Raw genomic sequence first — 26,515 nt, forward strand, 5'->3', positions numbered from 1 at the left:
AGCCATCTAAAGGAAGTCTTAGCCTCAGCTTCCCCAAAGAACAAAAAAAAAGTGTATTTTCGTTTTCGTTTGCCAATAAACACTGTTTGCTTCCAAATGCACTTTTTCAATTGGTCCAACTTTACCCTATAGTCAAAAGGTGTTTTTTTTAAGTGCCCTCGGTGATATGCGGAGCGACTGAAGTTACATTTGTCTGTTTAAAAAAAGAAAAAACAGAAATCTTAGGCCCTGGGGTGTTTTAATGTCAAGGGGCAGGATGAGAATCTTCGCTACAAGATAACCAGTGTATGTTCGGGTCCTGGAGAGGCCACAAGCATTTGAGATAAAACCGGAAAGTTTTCTTTCAGAGAGGCTTGCATCGCTGCTTGTACAATGAGTAAATCACCCCGTTCTTTCTTTCCCGAGCAGGGCCGAGGAGCACTGGGCCCCGCTCACGGCCCGGGGCCTGAGTGACAGGCGGAAGGCGCCCTTCCATTCCGCCGCGGCGTCGGGGGTTGCCCGGGAGACAGACGGGCCTCTTTGTTTACATCCAGCGGCAGCAGCCGGTCTGAGCTCTGGGGAGCTCGGTCCAAGTCCCCGAAGGGAGGGAACACAGTTGCTGCCATCCGGCCACCGAGGTGAGTGAGGGAGGCCAGGGAGGTAAAGGAACGTGGGTAACCTCCGACCCGGTTCGAAAGTGGTTTGTTCCTTCTCTTGTAGAACGGGATTGATTGTTTCTTAGATTGTGAGGTCACTTCTTCGCGGACAGCGTTCTTCCTGGGAAGTTCTACACCACAGGTTCGTTCTCTCCACCGCTCAGCATGTTAAAGTTGCCACTTATCCCCCTCCCGACCCTTCGAGAGCTGGTCACACTTTAACTTTCTGTTTGAAAGTTTTGGCCTGAAAGATTATAGTTGAAGGGTCGCAGTCAATGGCTAACACTTCATTTGCTAGCGAAAGGTGGCTAGGGCGGCGTCTGAAATCCCCAGTACTATTATATTTAACCGTGCAAATAAAATAGTTTGAGCACTGGGTAAGACCACTTGACAGATGTATAGAGGGCCCTGGACCGAGTGGAGCCTATAAGTGGGCGATAAATTAGTTTTACCCACTCTGCGTTACACTTGTAAGGTAGATTTCCGCCAAAACTCAGCCAACCGCCGCGCGGTGGAGGTTTTTTCTCACGTGCAACTCGTGAATGAAAATTGGCATCCCCTGGAGTGATTTTGGGGCATTAGGACGGCACCTGGCGGGATTTTCTGCAGGCGGTCGCGATCATTCATGGTGAGAAAGCTGCAGCTCGAGTAAAAAATCTAAGTGAGGACCAGCAAAGAAGCAGCACCCGCTGCCGCGCTGCATGGTGCGGTTCGCACTGATTTCGCCTTGCTGAACAAGCTCCCGTTGCTAAAAATCAGCGTGACGTGCCAATTCCACCCACCCGCAGAACTCCGCGGAGCTTTAATTTAACTTAGCAGAATTCTGCGGAGTGAAACTGCACGAGTTCCACCCACCCCTAGTGGAGACCTCCATAGCTGTCAACTCACTCTCGTTTGGCAGATGCAGTGTGATGCTAAATTGTACTGTTATTGCATTTGTATAGCACCAGGCAGCACACTTCTCCAGAATCCAAGGTTAGTGGTTAATCCAGTGGCTGTTGTTGGTTATTGGGATTAGTCTTGTGCTCTCGAGGAGACCACGCTTCTTTAACTCGTTCTTTAACAGACTTCTGCACATGTGCAGCTATCTCAGCAACATCAGTACTGTTTGCCGAGCTGGTGGGCTCACAGCCCTGAGGCCTGTGAGGTCATCAGCTGGGAGAATGATTGCCTCAAGGGCTAAACTCCACCCCCTGATGACATGGGTGCAAAGTTAGCCCCAATGTGCTTCAGGGTGAAGTCCTGCAGTGCCAGGCAAGCAACTCCATCCCACCCTCTCACAACTCATCACAGGGTGGGGTGCTGTCAGCAAGCTTTACTGTCCCAAAAACACCCTGTGACGACTTGTGAGATGGTGGGGTTAGAGGCTGCAGGTGGCAAGCTGAGCCCTCGAGTTGGCACAGTTTGTCACTACAAGATTTGATGATAAACTATACACGTTTCAGTGTCCTGCTTCCTTCGCTGCACTTAGGAAGTGTTGTTGTGTTTGAGACGAGTTGCATTGAACAGCTCAGCAAGGTTTCTGTTCTATGTTTCTTCCTGCATTAGAGTGAGCCCAGAGCAGGACAAAAATACAAGAGCACTACAGATATTTATTGTGCAAGAGAAGCAAATCCGCAATCCAGAAGGACTCTGTTGTATGCCCAAGTTCAACTGGTGCTGGCTTAAGTGAGCTTTCCCTTTTGCAACTTGAGATTCCACCCTGTTCCTTTACCGGAGCTTTTTAGTAGAACACACACCACCAGTCTTAATAGTGCAGATAAGTGTAACCCATTTCAAATACATATACAAGGAATAGTTCAAAAGTTGTTTTCGACAACGCACAACTTCAGGATACTCCTCTGTAGTCCAAAATGTTCTTCGAACAATCCATTAGGAAACAATAGGCCTTGGGAACTGAACTCTGAGATCCATGTTGCAAAGCTCTAGCTGCAGCACAATTGTAGCATGATTGATTTTTGTAGAGGATGTTGTGAACCACGAGTAAAGTTATACCTAAGGATCCAAGATGGCCGCTGTTTCTGTAGACCATTAAAGGTTTGTGGCCTGCTGGGAATCGTAGTTCATGGCCAGTACACTTCTGCACAGCTCAGCCATGTAACCCAAATCCAGCCAACATCAGCACTCTATGATGACTGCCTGCGTTTCACAGCAAACACAGTGAGATGATGGACGGCGCTCTAAACATTTCCGACAGTCACCCCCAGTCACAGATCTGGGTTGAATCCATCATCGTTCTTTAGCTCACTTTGCCACCCCAGTTTGGACCCAGCTATGTGCAAATCAGTCTTGACCCTGTTTCTCATGGGAACAGTCCAGCCCGAACTGCCAAGCCAGGTCTTTCCTGGACCGCAAACAAGCATCATGGGACCAGTTTTGGGGTAACACCCCTACCTGCGTTTCTTTTGCTGTAAGGCACTCAGTACAAGTGGCTTCAAAGTACTATTTGCCCATGCAATAATCTTATTAAGCAGTAATCTTTGTTTCCATCCCCAGCTCCTGACAGGGTTCTGGGATATCTCTTTTCCCATCATAGTCATAGACCAAAAGAAAATCACATCTTTTTGAGTGGCTGAAGTTGACCCCAGGGACTTAGGACCAGTTGATATTGATGGTGAATTCCATCAATTTTGAGGAGGGTGCTGCATTATTTCCTACTGAGCAATCACATTAATGTTGAAATGTTTGCCCATATTGGCCACCTCTGCACAGATGAGCACTATCTAAGTAGAGTACAAAAATCCCAAACTCCTGTTCTACAGGGCTGAGACATTTACTGGTGATGACGTTTGACACTGTCCCTTTTCTCTGTCTTAAGATGTCCAGTGAAGTATGAATATATTCAGGAAGGTTGAGGGAAAGACAGACTTTGCAAATAGGACCGGAGGATCAGACCGTTGTGTATCCTCCACCTGGCTGCCCACCTGGTTACTTCAGTTTCTTTCCACTAGCAAACGCGTTGTATTTGTAAAGTGCAGCATCTGGCATTAATTTAAAGAATTATGGCATTTAGATGTTGCCATAGCCTTGTTTGTCCTGATGTCCATGTCCACCCCTGGATTCTGTGACTTTTGTCTCATGGCCTAGCTTCCATGTCCTGGTTTTGGTGTCTCAGTATTAGCACCCCATTGTCAGTGTTTGCCAGTTTTGGATTAAATGCACCATTGTCCTCTTGTCCCTTTGTTTCCTTTCCACCCCGACTCAGTGTCCTAATGCCAATCTCCCAGTCTCATTGTCCTATGGGTAGTTTTTGCATGTTTCAGTATGTTAAATTATGTGTAACTGAGTTAGTGTTCAGTGTTAGTATCCCTGTGTTAGTGTACCTTTGGCCATGCCCTGTTGGCATGTCACCAAGTCACTATCACCTTAGTCAATAGCAGTGTCCCCATGTCAGTGTACCATGAAAATGTAACAATATGAGCCACCCCCCCATCAGGGCCCCAGATCTATGCACCCAGCCAGCGTCTCAGTGGCTATACCCCATTGTCAATGTCAGTGCCCCAGTGCCATGCACTGTTGACATTCTCCCTGTGTCCAGGTCTCATTGTCACTGTCTATACAATAAAATACCTGATTATGGGGCAACACTTTACTTTTTTTGAGTACCAGGGGCAGTCTGAAACTAGATCTGCCAAGAAGCTGGCTTCACCAATATGCCAGTCAAGCCTAGTCCCCAGTGTTAAAATTTAAAACGTTGTCAATCCACCAAAAATCATCTCATTTCATGAAAAAAAACAGAAAAAGGTGTGAGAGGTCAGAAATTACCTCAAGTAAGCACCGCCATGGGAGCTGCTGGTTGGTATTCACCAGCTTGCTCTCGTTATCATCATTGGTAACTCACATGAACTTGAATAAAGAAAAAAGGTTGTGCCCTAGTTTTTAAGTACAGAAAGGGAGTAGTCCCAGTCGTACAATTAAAAAAAACACGTAATTAAATGCCAGCCGGCATTAATTCAAATTACACAACACAATAAAGCATTCAATATTATTTAATCATATTGAACATCAGAATAAATCTGGGACAGCGTATTATATCAAGTGCCCTACGAAGTGAGGGAAAGAAAGGGGAAATAGTAGGGTGCGTTTTGTGAAAATTGTGGGAGTGAAGGAGGAAGGTAGTGACATCAAGTACATGACAATTAGACCCGGCTTCACTCGGCTATACAATAATCATGGAGACATGTAAAAGGCCATTGTTTGCAAAACACTATCACAGTGAAGCAAGTACTGTTGATCAAACTGGCATAGGGCAGTGATATAGTTGACGTTTTGACCCCAAAGGTATGTAGGCTGTTTGGGTCCTTACGCCGGGGTCTTCCTCAGGACTAAGCAGGGGGCACCAGAGTCCACCCTTTACTGGATGGAGGATTTAAATGTTGATGGGCTACTAGGGCTCCGAAATGACAGAGAAACGGAGCAATGTAACGTGTAGCGGGGGAATCCTCCTCATATACACTACTTGAGCCAGGGAATTAATGTAGAAATCTGCTAAGGCCCAGTGGTTCCATAATTACTGAAAAGGAAACACAAAATCTCATCCTTATTCCTATTCAAGAGAGTTACCAAATCTTCGTTAATGCGTCCGTCTCCCGGAATCTAGTTTTTAAGAGGTGAAGAAAAGAAAGAGGAAAAGAATGCAGTGTCGATGCTGTGTCATTCTTAGCCAATCGCACCCCGTGGTGAAAATGAAGCTTCTCCAAGTTAAATGAGTTGTGACTCACTTGCAGTCATACATACTTTATTGATCGTAGTGATCACACTCAGGTTAAAAGAATGGTATGTGATAGACCATTTCAGTTAGAAAGGCCGACTGGCTTATTGGTGAAGTCAGCTTCTCGGCAGAGATACTTTCAGACTGCACCTGGTACTCTAAAAAAGTATAGTGTTCCCCCATAATCACGTCTTTTGTTGTATGGTTTAATTAGTGGAGGGTGACCTCGTTATTTTTCCCTCTGTTGCTCCCTTTTTGTTCACTCGTTGTCACTGTACCTTTGTCACAGACCCATTGTCAGCCTCCCCTGTGCTAAAGGTCCTGTGTCAGTGTTCCCATGCCAGTTTCTTAGGATCATTTTAGCAGTGTCGGTGCCTCTGTGTCCCAGTGTCCAAAGTCAGCGTCAGAATCCCTTTTTTGGTGTTGCTATGCCCATGTGCCCTAGGGTTCCCAAAGCAATGTCAGTCTGTCCGTGTGCTTTTCTCAAGGCTCCCATGTCAGTATCCCTGTATAAATGTGTCCATATCAGTGCTGTGGGATCAATGTCGGTGTCCAAGGGTCTCCTTGCAGTGTCCTTGTGTAATTGCCTTTGCTCCAGCTTCACCCTGTCTGTGAAAGCATCCCCTTCTTACTGTTGTTGTCTGTGTTAAGTGTCATCATATATCAGAGTCACAGCCAGCGGACCATTTTAAGGTCCGCACCTCGCTTTCCTTGTATCTTTGTCCAAATGTCAGTACCCCAGTGTCAATGACCCCATACATATTCTGTGTCTCAATGGTAATCAAGGGGTGGGTGGAATTTCCGTAATCGCGTTACGCAAATCTCTGCGAAACGGTAAAAAATCTCAACAAACACGCAGAAATTCCGCTTACACGCGGAATTGCTTGTTCGCGATGCTTTTTTACTATTCGCAATCGCTGTTTGCCTGCTCGGGGGGGGAAATATCTCGCAAACACGCATTTGAGAACGCAAACAAATAAAAAATTTCGCGTAGAACGCGAAATTACCCAAATTCTGCAAATTTCGCAAACGGAACGGAATTTACCGCCCAGGCCAATGGTAATGTTTGTGTAGAGCTGACGCCAGACGACTTTGAAGGTACATAGAAGGGGAAGTTGGGGGCTTGGGATGGATGCAAGGGCCCCTAAAGGTGAGAAGGTAAGTGGTGGCAGAGATAAACAGCAAAGGAATGAGAGATTCTTTAAGAAGGATAAGAAGAAGAAGAAGTTGGAAATAACATATTTTATAAGAAGGTTTACTTTCACTGAAAAAGGGACAGCTGGCAATACATTTATATAAATTTACATACAGTTCATTGATACATTCATTCATCTCACGTTGCAGCATGACTGTTGTTTACCATGTCCAGGCTGGCATCTCACTTGTCCTCAAAGTAAATGGCAAGTATTGCTACTTCAGAAAAATTTGTTTTACAGGACAAAAAGGAACTATCCCTTTAACTTTCATGTTGTAAGTAAGGTGTACATTTCATTTAATAGCATCGTGCCTGTCCTTCCTGTCCTGTCTCTCAGCAAAAGGAGTGTCGGGGGCAAAAATCAACAAAGATGGCCGGGCCTCATGGGTTCCCCGTTGGGTACGGCATAACTCCCACAACAGAGAAAAGGCATATCAATGTACAAGAGTCTCTGGACTAAATTCTGCATTGAAGTGCTGGGTTTGTGGCCACTGTTTGTTTGAATGGATGACCGTGGGCAGTGGGGTAACATAAAATGAGAGAGTCTACATCCAGAATGTGAAGATGGGCCCTGAGTCTCCCATATCTCACGGATATCCATGGGTTTTGGGGTGAATGGGGGGCCCCCTGAAGGATTGGGGTCTGCTGAATAGTTGGGGCCCCCCTGCACTGCATGGGCTTCAAGGACCAGCGTTACGTCCCTGACAAGGGTGGGGGAGCGTCATGCATGCAAACATTTTAGAAGGGGAAAGTGGGAGCTTTTCAAAAAATAATCTGGAGAATGTATTTCTCCCATTGACTTCTATTGAGGCCTGAATCAGGTCTATTGTCATGTACTGGGACTAAATGAAAATATGTTTTGTTTTACTATACCTGTCAGGAGAACGAAGAAAGTGCTAAGGCAGCCAGAGAGAGTGTGTCAAAAACGTTGTGCACGGCCTGCAGGAGCAGATTACTGGCAATGCATACTCTGAGTCACACAAGACCAGTCCCTGTCTGCAGAAGCCTGACGAGGAATTGGGTGTTTGCAAACAGGAAATGGGAGGGGGGAGACTAGGCTTGAAATCGGTAGTCTCCCGCCTGAATCGGGAGGGTTGGCATGTATGGAGAGTGCATTATCACAGGTGTTTTGCATAACTCAGCATTAGCAGCAATTTTATCTATCCCAAATCATGCTGATACAGCACTAAGAGTCATGGCTTAGTGAGGACAGTCGTAACATGTAGTGTGGCAGTCTTGAATGCAGCAGTATTGAATATGGCAGGTAACCTGCTAAGGGTAATGGTCAATTGCCCCTGCCTGATACCATCCCCTCAACTATACATGCCAGGCTATTGAACTATTTGCTAGTCCAAACTCTTTGCTAGCACCTCACTGTAATTAATCACTCATCTATATTGTTCTTCATACTGTCCTGATCATATCGACGTTGGTGCATAAACCCCTCTCACATTGCTGCTATCACACCGCCTTATCAACATTAGGGCTCCCTGTTAAAGTATCTACCAGCGGAGCCCTGCCTTTCCCGTGGGTAGGTATCACGGACCGCAAGGGTCCGCCCGACACATGTTAAGAACTGGGTTAGATAAACACTTATTTTTCTTTGAGCACACATCAAAAATGGGAACAGGGAAAATAAGAAACAGACAAAAGCGTACAAGAGTTAAACCTGTGACGCGCCGAAGGACCACACGCAACCCCTGGGTGCAACGGTCAAGGCTGGAGGTTTAGGTAAACTCCAGTTCAGGGCACAGCAGCTCCATCGTGTTGCACCATAAGGTAGAGAAACCTTCATGTTGGAGGGCACAGATTTTATGTCTTCTGGCTCTCCGGTCACTCAGAGAAGTGCAAAAGAGATTTAAATGCAACTCTTACAGAGGAGGTCGATCTGAAAATCCCATTCTGTAAATAATGGTCCTCATGTAGACTTCTTTCCGGCAGCAGCATTTGAGTCCACATCTGTCGGGTTGACTGGCTACCCAATGCTAAGTGGTGCATCCTGTGCTTGCTCAACTGTGAATCCCAAATTTTGAGCATCGGTCCTTCTTCATCTGTAGACATGGCGACTTTAACTGCATTTCCTGAAGTATGGTGTAGCATCCTCTACAAGGTGGCATGAAGGTCTTGTTGTGAGACATTGACGGCTCAAACTTAGGTGCCCACTACAGGTACACATGATTCCTCACCACACAATAAAATCTTCATAACACATAGTGATCCCTTCTCAAAGGGCACGAAAGGCTGAATCTCTTCCAAATCCACTGCACATGACACTCCTTGTCACTGGCTCAGTATCTCACCTCGCTGAACAATCATAGATTTCTAGCAGGCCAATCCAGCACACTTTTAACTCCTCTGATGCTTCCTCAGTGATGGGTGAGAGCAGGAGATTATTAGCTTGAAGACTCCTTCAAGAAATCTGCATTTATCTTTTAATACAATGTCAACAAAAGGTGTGTATTTTGTAAGAGCCACACCATTGGAATAGTCTACTTCTAGACCTAATATTCATTTGAAATCCTAGGGCTTTACTCCAAAACATTAGTTGCTCTTTTAGTTAGAGGGTAGTCTGTATTAGTACTGAGGCTGTTGGGCGCGGATTGGTGACGTTACAACGCAGGCTATTACAACGCCTGCTGTTACAACGCGGTTTTTACATCGCATACCATTACAACGCATAGTGCTTTTAAGCGCTGGATAGTGAATTATTTAATTTACTATTCCAACTCCAGTCCCCGTGGATAGTAGGGAAGGTGTTGGATAGTAAATTAAATATATTCCCTATCCTAGAGCGCCCCCCGCGCAATGCGTTGTAATGGTTTGCGTTGTAATGGTTGCGTTGTAATGGTAGTGCGTTGTAATGAATGCGTTGTAAGTGATGTTTCCCGTTGGGCGCATCTTGATGACTAGACCTGCATCGTGCGCCGCATACAGTTGTATACCGTATGAGTTAAATCAGTTCTTTTTCTAGCTGCAGAACCAGTAGGAAGCTTTAGGAGGCAAAACGTTTGTCCAACTAGGCTTGGAAACCAACATCAGTCAGGTTGGTGTAGGGCCCAGAACTGTTGGAGGGATGTAAAGTCGAACTTGCGATGAGGATCGAAGTAGCCAAGATCCTGAATGACTAAGATGATATCTTAGAATGTAGCACATGGTAACCTTTAAATCAAAATTGGGACATTATTGCCATTACAGCAATTATAACAAAGTTACCCGGGAAGTCCATTCAGTTTTAATGAGCAAGCCTCTATGATACTAGGGTGTGGGGTCTCAAAGCCAGTTCTACAAAACAGGCTCTGAATAGTGCCATCTTCAACGCCAACGGACAAGGGATTATGGTACGTCACCCGATTGTTAGAAAGCAGAGCTGCTGGGATGGGGGAACATCCTTTACAACGCAACTTTTACCACGCAGTGCCTTTACGACGCAACTATTGCAACGCAAACCATTACAACGCATTGCGCTGGGGGGCGCTCTAGGATAGGGAATAGATTTAATTTACTATCCAACACCTTCCCTAGTGTCCACGGGGACTGGAGTTGGAATAGTAAATTAAACTATTCACTATCCAGCACCCCAAAGCTCTATGCGTTGTAAAGGTTTGCGTTGTAATACTTGCGCTGTAAAAGCATGCATGGTAAAAGCATGCATTGTAATGTCATACATCCACTGGGATGTCACCTGATAACATAGCCTGAAGTACATACTGCTCTTATACATGTTATCCCTCTAAGGCATGGCAAACAAACACACACATACACAAATCCACACACCAAGAAGTGAACAGCAGTAGCATCAAGTAAAGGAGAAAAAAAGAGATGAATGGAGGGATGACCAAAGAGAATGTGGGAGGTTTAGGTATTGGCAAGGTGGCAAGGATCTACTTGATATGACCACGTGAAAGGTTTCGCACTAAAGCATGTGCAACCTCTAGGATAATGCCTACGCCTAGTCTTGCAGTAAAAGGTACATTGTGACCCAAGTAAAGCCCGGTGGCTACAGTCCATGAAGTCTCAACATCCAGTAAGTTTCTAAAACCCAAAACTTCTCAAAAGAGCATCCAAACGAATCAACAAACAGGAAAAGAAACACCACTCGGCGCTTTGATATTCGACCTGGATGGAAAGACAAGAATAACCTTGGATGTAACAAGATTCAAGAGAGTACACACATAACAGAATGGATCTGAACACTTACTTTGAGTGGTGACATTGGAAGAGGATAAGCTCGAATGCTGTTGGGGCCATAATTACCATATGAATGAGCGAAAACACAATATATACAACTTCACAGCAAGCGCCATCTTTCGCTATTATCTGTTGGGAGATTAGCTTTACATCTGAGAAGAGTGAATAAATAGCCTTGAAAAAGCCCTGCGGGCGAAACGCGCGTCGGCTGCTGTTTTTCCTCTTATGAACTTTGGATATTAAATATCAGATTTCAACCTAAGAAGATTCGTTTGGATGCTCTTTTAAGAAGTTTTGGGTTTTAGAAACTTACTGGATGTTGAGACTTCATGGACTGTTCTAGAAAAATATTTACATCACTTGATTTGTTACAACAGTATGGTGTGCTTGGGTGTTGTGCGTATATGTGTCTCAAACCAAGGTATATAGTTAGAACCACAACCATGATTCTGCCCCCCTCCTTTGAATAGTCATGCTCTCTACTACTTTATCTTGAGCTATGTCTGAAGAAAACGCCAGGAGCTGCTGCAACCTCAGGTGGCTGAACAACTGACTAAACAATATGTGCATGTGTATCTTGGGGGTGTCCTACCATGGTCAAGGGTATAAGTTTCTCTTTTTACTTCCAGCTTGGAAAATGCCCTTGTCAAAGTACCCCAGGCTGGTGGAGCCTCCTTGGAAGGAGTGGGACGAGAAAGCCCAGAAGACTGGCCTAAGGCACACAGTCTATGAAGTAAATGGGGATCAATATACGGGCGAGTGGTTGGACAATCTGAAACATGGTAAGACCTTTTCTTCACAGCCTATTGAGTGTTTTCATTAGGTATAGCTTAGCTTCTCTGTGTGAATGGCTTTACTACTGATCAGCCATACTCAATCCACCAGACAATGGTAAGCAAGAGGTGGCTCTTGTCACCAAACTTTAATTTAAGGCAGACTTGGAGAAGATCTTAGTGTCTCAGTGCTCTTCTGTCACTGCCTCTTCTACCGAAATGTATTAGAATTGGCGAAAACCAATCAGTCTTTGATTTGTGCAGTGAAGGGTGTTTGAGTGCTAAGCTTGGCAGTAGCATGCTCTTCCAAATGCAGTTTAGTGTTGCGGCACACCATTATGGGATGCTCTGCAAGAGGGGCATGCACGACTCTTGCAGGTAACACTTGGGCTGAGTGAAAACACAGTCTTTTCCTCCAGCACTATCTAATTTGTTCCAACTTAACAGTGGGGCTGATTCACAAAAGCATTTATGATTACTGACAGTAGTACAACAGGAGTACACTTTTACTCGGCTTAGTGAAGCGGCCCTGAAACATCCAACTCCCTAATATGAAAGTGCAAAGAGGGTACCAATTATATATTACTATTCACTAAACACTATCATTTAAGTCACTTTAGAGGTATATTGGTACCAGTTCACAAAGGCATGTAAGAGTGTGTAAACGAATATACAGGAATGCTACTTTACATATTCCAAAGTGCTTTGTGAGTAGGTCCAACAGCCTTTATAGCTCAGATTCAGTCAGTATGAAGGCAGTTCTGTGAGTTTAACACTCCCTGATGACATCTGCTGTGACATGTAGGTCCTAGCATCGTCAACTCAACCTCTTATTTCAGTAAGTAGTACATTTAGTAGCATTAAACTGAGTAACAGCTATAGCTGTTATTTGCAGTGCTTGGAGTAAACAACAAGTTAGTTTCATATATTATTGCAGAAGGTGTGTTTCTGGCCAAGGATTTAGAGGTTTTCCTGGATCAAGACCTTCCCCCACAAGTGTTGATGTTGAGCTGCCGTCTCCATCTGGTTGCAGTGGTCACGGGCAGTTGTAGCCATTGGTCAGGTAATTACACCAACTGGATCTTTTCACAAGGTATTCGGTGAGGGTGTGGGCCCATGTGGAGAAAAGTACATACCAGCCATGCATGGCTTTGGTGAACAGGTTTCAGGACCTCTCATTTCGAGTGGCAGGGACCCTTTGGTTCAAAACAGAAGAAAACCTTGGGTTAGAGATAATAAATCAATCATAAGGGTAATTTTATTTATTGGAGCACAATCATCCCAGGAGCAAAGTAACCAAGGATCACACACCTCCTGGGTTCATAAAGAGAGCCTCTCAACTGAGAACATTCAGACATCATAGTATCCAAAACTAGCAGCATCCCAGGGATACTGTACACCAGGCCTGAAGCCCCCTATGATCAGAGCACCTTAGGGTTGGTTGAAGTAACCATGGTTTTCAGTACCTCAGATTCAAACCAGCACTGTCACGTTTTCCTTACAATAAGGACAAGGACTCAGTGGCTTCGTTACAGAGCCATTATTACATTGACCCTTCCCTATCAGTCCCTACTCTATTCTGCCCCTTATCCTGTTTCCCCGCTCCTCCCTTTCCTGTCCCTCCCACGTCTCCACCCTCTAACAACTAGACTGCTGTTTACCCCATTACATCACCCCTCTTCTTAAACAAATGCAAACATAGATTATGAAATGTTAATAGTTCCTCAATCAGCCGCACAGGTCTGCGGATGATTCGTCGAGGTCTGAGATGCGCCTCTGAAGTTTAGTTTTCAGACTCAAGCTGATTCTCGGGCCTTGGCAGATGACTGCTGGAGATTGCCGTCTCCTTGACTGGGATTCCTGATGGCTTGTCAAGGGCATCTTTGACTGCCGAAGTGCACCTTTGGAAATGTGACACATTTCGTGTGATCCTTTTGTTTTCAGATTCCGCAGTTATCATAGTTCCTTTTTGTTGAGTCACTATCAGGGGTTCAGCCTGATAGCGACAGTCCGTTTTCCTCTGTTGCTCTTGTTTGACTAGCACCCAGTCACCTTCCTGAATGGACAGGTCTTTGGCTCTCTGCCAGGTATCAGCATAGGGCTTCATCCTTTCCTTGTTCTTGCGATCAGTGTCAGCAATGTCATCATGTTCCCCGTCAGGTGTGTGAGACTGTAGAGCGTCCTCCAAAGTGGGTATTCTGGTCCTTATGGGTCGCCCCAGCATGAGGGTGGCAGGGCATTTGCCGTTGGTCGCATGGGGAGTTGTGCGATATGCCCGTAAGACTTCATTCAAGGCAACTTGCGGATCTTTCTTGTCGAGGGCCGCCTGTTGAAATGTCTTTTTCAGAGTGGCCATGAATCGTTCAACCATTCCGTTAGCTTGCAGCCACAGAGGGGTGATCTTACGATGCTTAAAATTAAGATGTTTAGCAAATTCTCCGAACTCTTGACCGTTGAACGGTGGTCCATTGTCTGTTTTAACTTTTTTCGGTATGCCCCAGGCAGCAAATATTTCATCCAGGACAGCGATGGTAATGGCAGCTTTGGTGGACGAGACAAACTGTGCGATAGGAAACCTTGAAGATTCATCCATGATGACTGGGACGTATTTTCCCGATTGAAGAGGCCCGAAGAAATCCAGAGCAATATCTTGCCAGATGCCAGTGGGTAATGTGGACATTTGAAGGGGAGCCGGGGGTTCTCCCTGGCTCACCAGTTGACATTAAGGGCAGTCCTTGAGAGTCAGTTCGACCATCTGATCCAATAGCGGGAACCACACTCTCTCTCGGAGCGCTCTTTTAGTTGCCACCACTCCATGATGTCCTTCATGTGCTAGATTGATTACACCTTGGCAGAGTTGCATAGGGATGACTATTCTTTGGGCTCGGAGCATAAGTCCATCCGCTGTGACAGATAGCTCGTCTTTTACATGCTTGAATGCACTCAGTTCTTGCCTTTCACCCGGATCTCTGTTTTTATCATCATTGGAGTGTCTCCAGGTATTTGTTTGCAGCCGAAGTTTCACTTGTTGCAGGACGACATCTTGAGCGGTGGCTGAGCAGATGGCTTCCAGCGGGACAGGCTGTGACCTGGCTTGATCAACCACAAAGTGGATATATTCCTCAGCTAGTGATGGTCTTAATGCACATAAGATTTTGGGGTGTCTCGACATATAATCGTCCGGGTTGGCAGACTTCCTGGGTTTATGTATGATGGTGTATGTGTACTCCTGAAGGCGTAGTCCCCATCGTTCTATCCGGGGAGGCATCTTGGCTCGTGGGTTGCCGAAGATGGTGACTAGTGCCTGGTGATCCGTGACCAGCGTGAAATGCTTGCCATACACAAAGATGTGGAAATGTTCGCAAGCCCATACAACGGCAAGGCTCTCCTTCTCTGGCTGAGAGTACGCCCTTTCTTTGTCGGTCGACTCCTGCTGGCATACGCAACAACGTGCCTCTGATCGGTGTCATGATCAAACTGCGCAAGAATGGCCCCTAGGCCAACAGGGCTGGCGTCAACCATGATTTCTGTTTTCCTCTTGGGATTAAAGTAGGCTAAGTTGTCTGCAGATTCAACAGTTTTTTTGATCTCTTGAAAGGCTTGTTCACATTGTGGAGTCCACTGGAATGGCTGCCCTTGCTTGGTGAGATTACGCAGACGGGTAACTGATTGTTGCATAGTCTCTTATGTATCGAGCACAATAGCTCGCCATTCCTAGAAAAGACCTTGCATCACCAACATCCTGCAGCCTTTTCGTGTCATTCAGTGCTGCTACTTTCTCAGGGTCCGGTTTCATCCCTGCTCCTGAAAATATGTGTCCTAAGAACTTCAACGTGGACTTGTGAAATTCTTTGTTCAAAGTTAGATTGGCATCTAGGAGGACGTGACAGACTCTATCTAGTGCTGTGTCATGATCCTGCACTGTCGCACCATACACCAAGATATCATCGCTGTAATTCAGTGCATTTGGGATGTGGTGAATTGTCTTTCTTATGTTTTCTTGAAATATCTCCGCGGCAGACGAGACTCCGAAGCTGAGCAACTTATATCTGAAAAGGTTAAGATGCGTAGCAAATGTAGTGCTGTATCGTGACTTTTCATGTAGCTCAAGCTGGTGGTATCCTTTATTAAGGTCCACCTTGGAAAAGACTTGTGCTCAGTTGAGGGACGCGATCATATCACTCGGATGTGGACCAGGATGACGCTCTCGCTCAATGGCGGTGTTTGGTACCCTCATGTCCACGCAAAGGCGCACTTTGTCTGGGGTACCCTTTTTTGGCACGATCACTACTGGTGAAACCCAAGAGGTGGGTCCATCTGTTCTCTTAATGATGTCAGCTTGTAACAATTCTTGCAATTCATCCTCCACGGCCTTCTGGAGGTGAAACGGGACTCGCCTGTGATGTTGAGCGACGGGAGTCACCTGCTCATTAATGTGTAAGCATACTTGACATCGTGCCATCTTCCCGAGTCCAGTGAACAACTTGGGAAACTTGTGGATGATGTCTGGGTCATCATCTACTCCATAGAGAATCTCTACTAGCTGGAGCCGTTCAGCGGTGGGGAGGCTGAGGAGCCAGTCCGCTTCTGGTCCTTCGATCACATGGATGTGAGCGGGTACAGTGTGATTCTTGTGGGTGAGAGTGGTTGCGAATTTTCCTAAGCATGGAAGTGGCTTTTTAGACATCCATGTATACACCCTTACGTTCGCTGGGCTTAATGGAGGAGTCGGCTTCATTCTCCGGTATACGGTCACTGGGATGTAATTAAAAGAGGCACCTCTTTCAAGCACAAATTTTGTCGCGTGATTTCCTACGCAGATGTCCAGCCGCGGATACTTCTTAAGTTGATCTGGGTCAGCCACCATGCAGATGTACTCGTCACTGTCTTGTGACACAGGTGACTGTGACCTTGACTCTTGTGACGGTGATCTTCTCAACCACTGCGATTTTTGAGACTCTGCTCGATCGCGAGGATCCGGTGGACGACTCTCTGCAGTCTTGAACTGCTTTGGCATGATGTCGCACGGTTGTTGGGCAAGACTACCTGGCCTGATCTTTTTGTTTGTCTTTCCGATATTCTCCACAAACAATCTCAAAATGATTGTCTCTCCCACATTTCCGGCATTGTTGTCCAAGTGCGGGACATGCATCCGTGTGAGGGAAATCGTAACCGCACCAGTGGCATTTGAGTGGACGTTCCCATCTCCTGTCCCTTTTGCTGGAGTCATGATGTCTACGACCCGTGTGCGGGTGGTGGATTTTGGGTCGTGACATTCTCTGTCCGTCACGAGTGTGTCGGCGGGTGGTGCGCGATTGAAGTCGAAATGCCTGCTCACGTTTCTCTGTGTGTCCCGCCTCCATCTTCTTGACATGTTCCTCTGCCTGGTCATGAACTCTAGTCATCTCTTAGATCTCATCGAGAGTGTAGCTTTTCTTGAGAAGTCCTCTTCCGAGGGATTCTGACTGGCATCCCTCTACAATGCGCAATCTGAGAGCATCTTCAGTGGAGAAGTTGTCGAATTCACAGTAGCGGGCGAGCCGTTGAAGTCTTGTGATGAACGTGCTCATTGGTTCTTCCTTCTCCTTCGATGCTAGATTGAAGGTGTACCTTTCGTAATCTACATTTTTCTTGTGCAGAAACTTTTTGTTCAGGGCGTCACATACTTTGGTATATGACCCATTATCATCAGTAGGCAGTTCTTTGATGAGTTGACTGACTTCCTTTCCCACAAGGTTGCGCAGAGCAACTAATTTCTGATCCTCTTCCGTCACTTGAGACCCTTGCATAAAATCTTCAAAGTCCTCAAGCCATTCTTGCCATATGAGGCCCATTCCTCCTCCCGCCACAAGTGCGAGTGGTTCAGGAGGGCGTAAATAGGAGATGCCCATCATGCCTGGTCTGTCGGTCGCAGCTGGGACTTGGGCTCTTATGGATGGTGATCCCGACATCTTTCTTGCTTTTTAGCGCTTTGTGCTGACCACCAGTCGCTTTATTAGTGGCAGAGAGCTTTCCTTGCACGTATTCTCTAGTGTTTCTGAAGTGTTTGTTTTCTTTCTTCCCACTATACTCCAGCTGTCTCTGGGCAGGTTTGCAGCCCTGAACAGCAAATTTGGGGCTTAGAATTTGTTGGAAAACCAGGTTGTCTGACTTTAAATGGTGCTGAACAGCAGATTTGGGGCTTGGATTTGCTTGGGTTTGTTGAAAACCCCCGGTTGCCTGACCTCAAAATGGCCGCTCACTATCCCTGACAGGGGATAGGTGGAGAAGCCTGACTTTGAGATGGCCGCCGTCCTCGAAATCTCGTTCTCCTCGAGATTTGGCTCCAATTCACATTCTCCAAGCTCCAACGCATGCAGGCGGGCACTCACCGGGCATGTGGTCATCACGCTGGACGCTGGATCTGAAACGACGTGGGAGATTGGGGTGGCCTCCCGTCTTCAATCAGCAGGGCTTCCAGGCATCAGGTATGACCGGGGTGGGCTCCCGATGTCGGTACTTTCGCCCGGGGAGCACACGCAGCTAGGATGAGCACCCAGTCTTCAGCGCGCGACCGCGCTAGTAGCACTACACTCCACACGGCCTCCAGGCCGTGAAGCTCAGGTCCAAATGACGCAATGCCGTCGGCCTTGACTCTGCCGCGGCACGCACTCGGAAGTACACGCTCGTCGCGACTGCGACACTGGACACTCGCCACCACGGGGACAGGGTCACCAGCTTTAGGGATCAGGGCGTTTGCACAGCGCAAAGCATCCCACCCTCGTCGCCAGTTGTCACGTCTTCCTTGCAATAAGGACAAAGACTCAGTGGCTTCGTTACAGAGCCTTTATTACATTGACCCTTCCCTATCAGTCCCTACTCTTTTCTGCCCCTTATCCTGTTTCCCCGCTCCTCCCTTTCCTGTCCCTCCCACGTCTCCACCCTCTAACAACTAGACTTCTGTTTACCCCATTACAAGCACAGCATCTATGCACTCCAGGACCAGGGTCGAAATTGATTAAGTACTTCAGGATCGGAGATAAAAATATCAGATAAGTCCACTCTCGACGTCTCAAAGAACGACGGGTTCAGAGGACTCCACATCTCCACAGGCTCAGGACATCCCAGACGCGAAGCGCCCCAAAATCAAAGGACCCCAGGATCAAAACTTTTGAAGCTAGCGCACGCGGGGGGGTTTATGGGTGTGGGGGCAAGCCAACACCCAAAATGGCTACAATATTTTTAAGCTCCGAGTCTCTGAGGTCTAATTCCCTCACATAATCAGTACAATGATCCTTCTAGTCTGTTTGGATGCCGGCACTGAATAACTGGAGCCCTGCGGGGTCCCCCGGTCCCTTGCTGCCGTAGATCTGATCACCATCCCGTTGTTACGACATAGCGGCTCCGGACCATGGCCGCGAGGACTCGCAGGCCGTGAAGGAGTCCTGAGCCGATTAACGCAGAGGCCGCTGCATCAGCCGGGCCTTGAGTGCGGGAAGCGCTCAGCCTTCGGTGCAGCTGTACCTTGGCGCAGAGGGAGTTTCTGTGATGTTAACGGTGTCCCTGTTGCTGTGCTGGTTGCTGGGTGTGACGCAGCGCCGGGTGGGTTCTGGTGTGAGCATGTACATCGGTAAAGAGGACGCCATTACTCGGGCCATTAATTTAGTCCCTAGGGAGAAGACGCAGGGGCCCTTTCCACACCCCCTCAGGCATGCATATCAACACCGCTGGGTAAGGAATTGAACTTGGACTGCTTTCCCTGAGTGGGGCTGCCATCGTGACGCAGTAAGGAGCCTCTCCCCCAACTGTGCTACAGAATGTATGAGCATTTGTCTGAACAGGGGCATATCTGCAGATCAAGCCCTTGATTTACTGTGCCATTTGATATAGTGGGGAGGGGTTAACCTGACATCTCTTTGCGCCCAAAGCACGCAGGCAGTGTGTAAGCCTGGATTTAATTATTGACTGCATTCCATCGCCACAGATTCCACGGCTGGGCCCAACGTGAGTTGGGAGTTTGCAGTGGTGCTGTTTGGGTCTGGATTACTGTGGATGTGGATCTCCCCCTAGTTTCTACACTTAACGGCCATTGCACTGGATTAGTCTTAATAACTGTGTTTCGGGCACCATGGCCATTAATGAGGGATCTAGACAATCCAACGTACTTAAGTTATCAAAATTCGCCCATTCCAAGTCTGACACACCGGAACAACATACAAAATGAGATGGAGGAGAAACAGCCGGCGCTTACTTTAGGAACAGAGCTCACAAATTTCAAGTCACCTCAAACTGAAAGCCCCCAGGTTCAGAGCATCCCTGGATGAGAGCCACCCAGGCAAAGGGTGCCCTAAGAGCAAATTTCAAAGCACCAAGGACTCGGAGCAGCTTGGGCTCAGTGCAACCTGAACTCAGAGAATCCTGGCATCAGGGCACCCTGGTACCATAGATCAGAGCACCCCTTGGGCCAGGACACCGGCGTGCAGAGGTTAGGACTTAACAGAATGGAGTAACTTCAGGATTGGTGCACCACCCGTAAGGATACTCCGGAACAGAGTACAGAGCATATCACTCAAGGATCACAGCATCCCAAGATCAGAGCACTCCCGGATTAGACATCAAACCACTTCATGGTTAGGGCATCCCAGTATTAGCGCATGGTAGGCTTTTAGGAATTTGCGGCCAGAGCAGCAAAGCATCACAACACACCAAGGTCAGAGGTCAGGGCCCGCAAGAATCAGAGGTCCGAACATACCAAGATCAGAGGCCTCAGCATCCTCCTTCGGGATCAGAGCACCGTACTCTAAGAGCACTCTTGGTTTAATGCAAACCATTCTCATAGTGTCTCATGATCAAAGCTCTTTACTGGTGAGAGGGAAGAGATCTGAGCATCACAGGACTAGGGGTAAAGACTTTGTACCAGAGTGCCCTCGTATGAGAGCAGTCTGAATCACAGCCTCCCAGGATTGGGGGTCAGATTGCCACAGGATGTGCACTCCAACCACCACAGGATCAGAGCTTGGACCAATACAGGATCAGAGCTCGGACCACCACAGGATCAAAGCTCAGACCACCACAGGATCAGAGCTCAGACCACCATGGGATTGGGGAACAGACCACCACAGGATCAGAGCTAAGACCAATACAGGATCAGAGCACTCTAGGATCAAAACATCTCTGGTTCAGATCACCCTGAGCACAGAACTGTACGTAAACTGCACACCTGAGACTCAGAGTTGAGACCACTACAAGATCAGAGCAGAAAAGGATAAGAGCACTGAATGCCCAAGGGCACTCCGTATCAAGGCAAGCTCACAATATACCAGCATTTGAGCACTAAAATGTAATGTATGTGGACCTCCTTAGGAATTCTGTGTCATAATAAATTAAACTGTACTACACTCTCTGCAGTAACATTTCAGAAAACCCCAGGCTCAGAGATACCAGGAAGTTGACAGTACTCTACTGCTCAGTGCACCTCAGAACACACCAGGCGCAGAACTACGAGCACCCGTGCAATCCGGGCACTCCTGCGATCCAAGCACACTACGATCACAGTATCACTGGATCAGAGCATCCTGCGATCAGAGATCCTAGTGCTCCAGGATTAGAGCAGCCTAGGTTCAGATCATCTCTAAGTCAGAGCAGCCCTGTATAAGCTACCCCCAGAATCATAGCATCCCAAGATGAAAGCTCAGTGCATCTCTGGACCATAGTACAGCAAGCTCAAAGCACTCCAGACACAGGCACAGAGTCCCTTGCTGGAGGCAGCATCAACTCAAAGCAGAACAGTGCTGTGGCCCCAGGATCAGAGGAAAGTCCCAGGCATAGTGTAAGCACTCTTGCACCAGATGGAGCACCCCTGGATCATAGCATACCAGTACTACATCAAGCACCAGGAGCCGATCACTGCAGCATCAGAAGAGGCACTTCAGAATCACGGCTCCTGAAAACCAGAGGATCCAGGAGACAGAGCACCATGGGGCCGATTCACAAAACTAACTTTAGACAAAATCCTAAACTTACTACTTTTGGTATTCACAGAACTTCAGATTTTGTCTTAAGTTTTTCTTAAGACAAACTTAAGATAGACTTAAGACAGACTTAAGACAAACTTAAGAGAGACTTAGGAGAGACTTAAGACAGACATAAGTTAGGATTTAGTCTTAAGTTTGTCTTAAGTCTGTCTTAATCTGTTTTAAGTCTGTCTTAAGTTTGCCTTAAGTCTGTCTTAAGTCTGTCTTAAGTTTGTCTTAAGACAAACTTATGACAAAATCCTAACTTCTGTGAATACCAAAAGTAGTAAGTTTAGGATTTTGTCTTAAATTAGTTCTGTGAATCGGCCCCCATATAATCAGAAGCTGGATCAGGGCTGTGGGTCGTTTGGCTGGAAAGACAGAGCCGGGCTTCAAGTTGTGCATGACCTGTTGCTTGTAGTCCTGTGGTTGGGTCTACTTCAGTCTCTGTCTTGTGTTGTGTACACTACTGAAGGTTACATACTTAACAACATTACCTGGGCAAAAAAGGTAGGATTTTTAAAGATTTAAAATCACTAAGTTGCATAATGATAACATCTCTAGAAATTATATCACACAGCTTTTGGCCGAAAGATGACATCACAGTAAATCACATTACATGTTGTGGGATCTGTGTCAGAGAACAGGCCCATGTGACTTCTGAACAAGATAGCATCAAGATCTTTGGGAACTGTGGGCAGTTTTAACCTTACTGACATCTCTTTATCAAGAAACGTCCGTGTGCGATGCAGCGGTGCTTAATTTGTGCAGGTGGTTGCACGTGGAATGGCCGGACCTCATAGTTGGGATCCTGGAATGATTTTTCCTCATCGGACTTTGACCCAGAACAAGAAAGAGAAAGGTGGAAAAGTGAGACACAAGAGGGAAGAAAAAGATAAACAAGAACAGCAGCAAAGGGAGAAAGCAAGGGTGAAAAAGAACCTGCAAGAGTGAGATAGCGAGACAGGAGGTGTAGGGTGGTGGAGGCAGGCATGAGGTGGAACTAAGACTATGCTGCTGTGATATTCATCCACTCTGGCAATTGGCAGCACTGGCAGAGAAAGGGTTAGTGTCTGATTTAGAGTTTGGCAGGCATGGTGGTCTGCCACAAATATGTCGGAGTAACGTGTCCGGCCAAACTGATGGTAAGGCCGATCTGGTGAGTCAGGAGCACCGTTATGTTTCTGACGTCAGCGCCCCCTCTGCCTCCACCCTTGTTAGGTGGGACCATTGGTGTAGGTATATCAGGCCATCCGCCGTATTTAGAGTGGACAGTTAGATGTACATTCTTTATTGTCTTTCAGAAACAAACTCCCACTTTGGGAATTTGTTTCTGTAAAACAAAAAAAAGTTGCTGAGCAACTGCCTCAAACATGGCGCCCTGCTCACCAAACTTTCAACGTCTTTGGAGAATCTGCTAACCCGTTGGCTCCTCTGAAGGCGCAGAGTTCCCCACAGGCTGGTGGAGATCTCTAGATAAGATGGTCTGTAGTCTCGCCAGATGCTGATCCCCATCACCCTGGTGGACAGCGGGACGACCACAATACTCTGAATGAGCCCGTCGTCCCCTTTCCCTTATTATTTTTATAAATGAAGTACTGCAGTGCAGGAATGTCAGCCTGTAATTTGATCAGCAGCTGCTAGACCCTCATATCAGACTAGTACGCTGCTTTTAGTGACTTTTTGGTAATTCCATTCCTATTCATGGAGCTGGGTTACATCTCTTAACAGTTTAACCTGCAGCTTTCCTAAAATAAGTAGATTGATTTGTGAAAATCAGGAGGCTTTGCTGAAAAAGATGTATCCTAGACTCTAAATCAGGGGGGTTGCAGGGCCATCTCTAGAGCGGTGCGACTGGTGCCACCGCACCAGGCACTGACTTCAGGTGGGGACGCCTCATTGCTATGTTAAGGTTTTAAGAGCACCTGCTGGCGTGTTCCTTGCCTCCAGCAATTTTCAGGCAACAATAAAAATGTCAAGATAACTCCTGTGCTTGATGTTCTTCATGGAGAGAAATCAGAGTGTTGTCTAGTCAAGGTTTTGACTGATCATAAAGTAGCACACAGGATTAATATGCCTGCTGCACAGATCACAAAGTGCATATAATGTAAATTGCAGCAGCGGGTTACTGCTTTTGTCTGAGAGATCCTTTTGTTACTTGCAGTTTATAAGTGAAAATCCTAACATAAAACAGCGAGCTATTAACTATCATCAAAGAGCTGCCGTCTTTCATTATCCTAATGTTGCAAAAAGGGTTCATTTGGGTAAAAATCAATTCTTATTATTAACGAGAACCTCAGACCATGGTGGTACGTTTTAAATTATGAGTTTGTACTTCTCCAGACCAAGCACTTTTAAACTATAATGCCTACCAGTATGGATGACATGTGACTCCTACACCTTGTAGTCCTCATACTTATGTAACGTTTCCTATATCCTAATGTACACACCTATGATTGATTGTCTCTGTGTAATGTGTGTGTGATGTAAAGTGCTCTAATATCCTACACTGGTATGAGTGGCGCTATAAAACCAATTAAATATTTCTGAGAGAGTGGTTATGGAGACTAGCGGGGCACCATTAAAAGGTTGTAGCGAGGGGGCGTGGTCTTGCCAGCGATGAGGTGAGACGTGTCTCCGGGAGGCTCCGGTGATCTGCTACCTTTATCAGCAATTACAGCGGAGCTGGGGTGCTGTGACCGCAGTCCCAGGGGTGGTCGCTGACCACTGTGACCTGGGGCACCTGCAGAGGGGCTGCACTTTGTTCGACGGCGGTTTCCAGGCATAAGATGGGGGGAAGGTGGAGGTCTGGCGGGGTGGCCCGCCATTTTGTGAGCCCTCTGGAGGAGCTGCCCTGCTCTCTGCAGACTCCTAGGGGTCCCTGTAAGTCAGGAACGCTTTGTCCCCTGAAGGTCTGGCAGGGGCTGAAGAGACCGGACCAGTGGTGGCACCTTTAACGGCAGCGGCGGTGGAGCCCGCGCTGAAGCTGGAGGAGGCGGGAGACGGTTGAGCAGCTTGGCGGGGCCTGCCCTGCGGCACGTGCTGAGAAGCGGTGGCTGCCACTCCTGGTGTGGGCATCGATTGGGAGACCTGAGAGGCCGGTGGAAGGCCTACACATTGCCCGGCAGCGATTTGTGGTGCGGAGTGCGATGGGGGCCTGGCGGCCTGGCGGAGCGAGCCGCCAATTTCTGAGGGTCTGGGAGGCACCTCCCCTGCGCCTTGGTGAAGTCCCGGGACCCTGGCCCATAGGGGTCTGAGCTGAGCAGCAGAGGAGGGCGTAGCAGAGTTAACACCCGGGAGCGGCTGGCGGTTGCAGGGACGGACGGACAAACAGCGCACTGAGGGTTGCCCTGACGGGGTCCACATCGGGGCTGATAGAGGGGACGGAGGAGCGGCCTAGTGGAGCCTACCCTGCGGCAATCGCCTGGCGGATCTTTGCGGTGCAGGTCCAGACGGGGCTGATTGCAGCCATTGCATCACGGGGCTATTGGGGCCCGCAACAGGTACAGCGCGGCTGAGGTTGGGGGCTGCAAGAGAGCGGCACGGCAGGACGTGCACTCGCCACCATTTTGGACCTCTCACGCTGGGCAGCCCTGAGACACCGGACCCTGCGCACTGCTGCACCCGGGGAGCCTGTGCCCTGCACAAAGCCTCTGCCCCTGTGCCACTACCTGGGGGGCTTAGTGGAAAGCGGATACGCAGCGGTGGCTGGGTGATTGAGAAGGGGACACCTAGTACAGGTCGAAGGTGCCGCCATTTTCTGACCGTCGAGTGGCCGGAGGCATTGGGTGGCCCGCCCTAACACTGCAGAGGCCTGACACACTCAACACGCTGGCTGGAGAGGTGGAGGGGGAGACCGGGACACCTGCACTATTATCAGTGAGCGGCTGGGGGCACAGCTGAGAGGTGCAGTTTGCTGACATGCCAGATTGAGTTGCAGGCCCTACAGGGCTTCAAGTGTGCTTGCCACTGGAGGGGTGCGCGGGGTGTGTGGATTGACTTGGAGCAGCAGGACCCCTGCAGCGGACACTCGCACTACCTGGCCTTGTCTCAGGGGCCTCCCCCACCTCAAGTTTCTCACCAGCAGGTACTGTAGTGGAGAGGGCTGAGAGGTGGCGGGCCTAAACGAGAGGTAGCCAGCGTCCTGGGTGTTGGGGGCCTGGGTGGGGACCCTACCCATTGGACTCCCCAGCTGTAGGTTTGGACTTTGCAAAATAGGGAAAAGAGTGGCATTGGTTGGGTGGTGAATCTCTCAGTCTACATTATAACGACCACTCTGCCTGGTGGCCAATGGGACGTTCAAGGACTGGCGATGACACGCTCCAGAGGGGGCTAGGCAGACCCGGCTGCGGCCCCCAGAGACAACACCGTGGTGGCAATGTGGGGAAAGGCGGGAGCGTCGGCTCCTACTGAGGTGGCACCGCAGGCTGCGGGGGACTCCACACCAGTGACCCAGGCATTTATGACCTCTTTCATTTCAGACCTCAAGATGGAAATTGGCGCTCTGCGCACAGAGGTTCACTTGTGTGTGCGAGGACTCAGAAAAGGGGTTACGTACTTGGGAGACCGGGTTGATGGGCTGGAATTGACAGTGGATGCCCGCACGGAGGACCAGGAACAATTGTGGCAACGCCTGGCAGCACTAGAGGCGCAGCACATAGAGCTGCAAGTAAAGCAGGAGGATTTGGAAAACCGAAGCCGCCGGAATAACCTCCGCATCTGGGGGGTTCCTCTTGACGGTGAGTGAAATATATCATGACATACGTGGCGCAACTCCTCCACGAGGTCTGGGGGGATGAGGACGCTTCTCAGCCGGCTCTGGATCGAGCCAACCGTGTCTCTGGGCCCGCGGGGAGGCCAGGTCTCCTCCCAGACATTTAACTAGGGTCCAGACAATGTACGTAGGCTTGCACACTTAGTAGGGAAGGCGCACGCCTGGAACATACCTACTTGCCTTCTATCGCTCTCCCCATACACCCATAGTGGGCAACCCCCTATTTCCACCGGCGTACCGCTCCCAG

At 48.0% G+C, this 26,515-nt stretch overlaps 1 protein-coding gene across 1 annotated transcript in view; it reads left to right on the forward strand.

Moving 5' to 3' along the window:
- Positions 1-513: 513 nt before the first annotated feature.
- The window catches only part of MORN3 (MORN repeat containing 3), a 204,685-nt gene continuing 178,683 nt past the window's right edge, over positions 514-26,515 (forward strand). Inside the window, exons 1-2 of the mRNA XM_086942992.1 lie at positions 514-617; positions 11,359-11,511. Coding sequence (XP_086799118.1) covers positions 11,367-11,511 — 145 coding nt within the window. The 5' untranslated portion in view covers positions 514-617; positions 11,359-11,366. The remainder of the gene's footprint in view (positions 618-11,358; positions 11,512-26,515) is intronic.

Source organism: Lissotriton vulgaris, chromosome 11 (assembly GCF_964263255.1).
Source record: "Lissotriton vulgaris chromosome 11, aLisVul1.2, whole genome shotgun sequence".
NCBI classification, from domain to species: Eukaryota; Metazoa; Chordata; class Amphibia; order Caudata; family Salamandridae; genus Lissotriton; species Lissotriton vulgaris.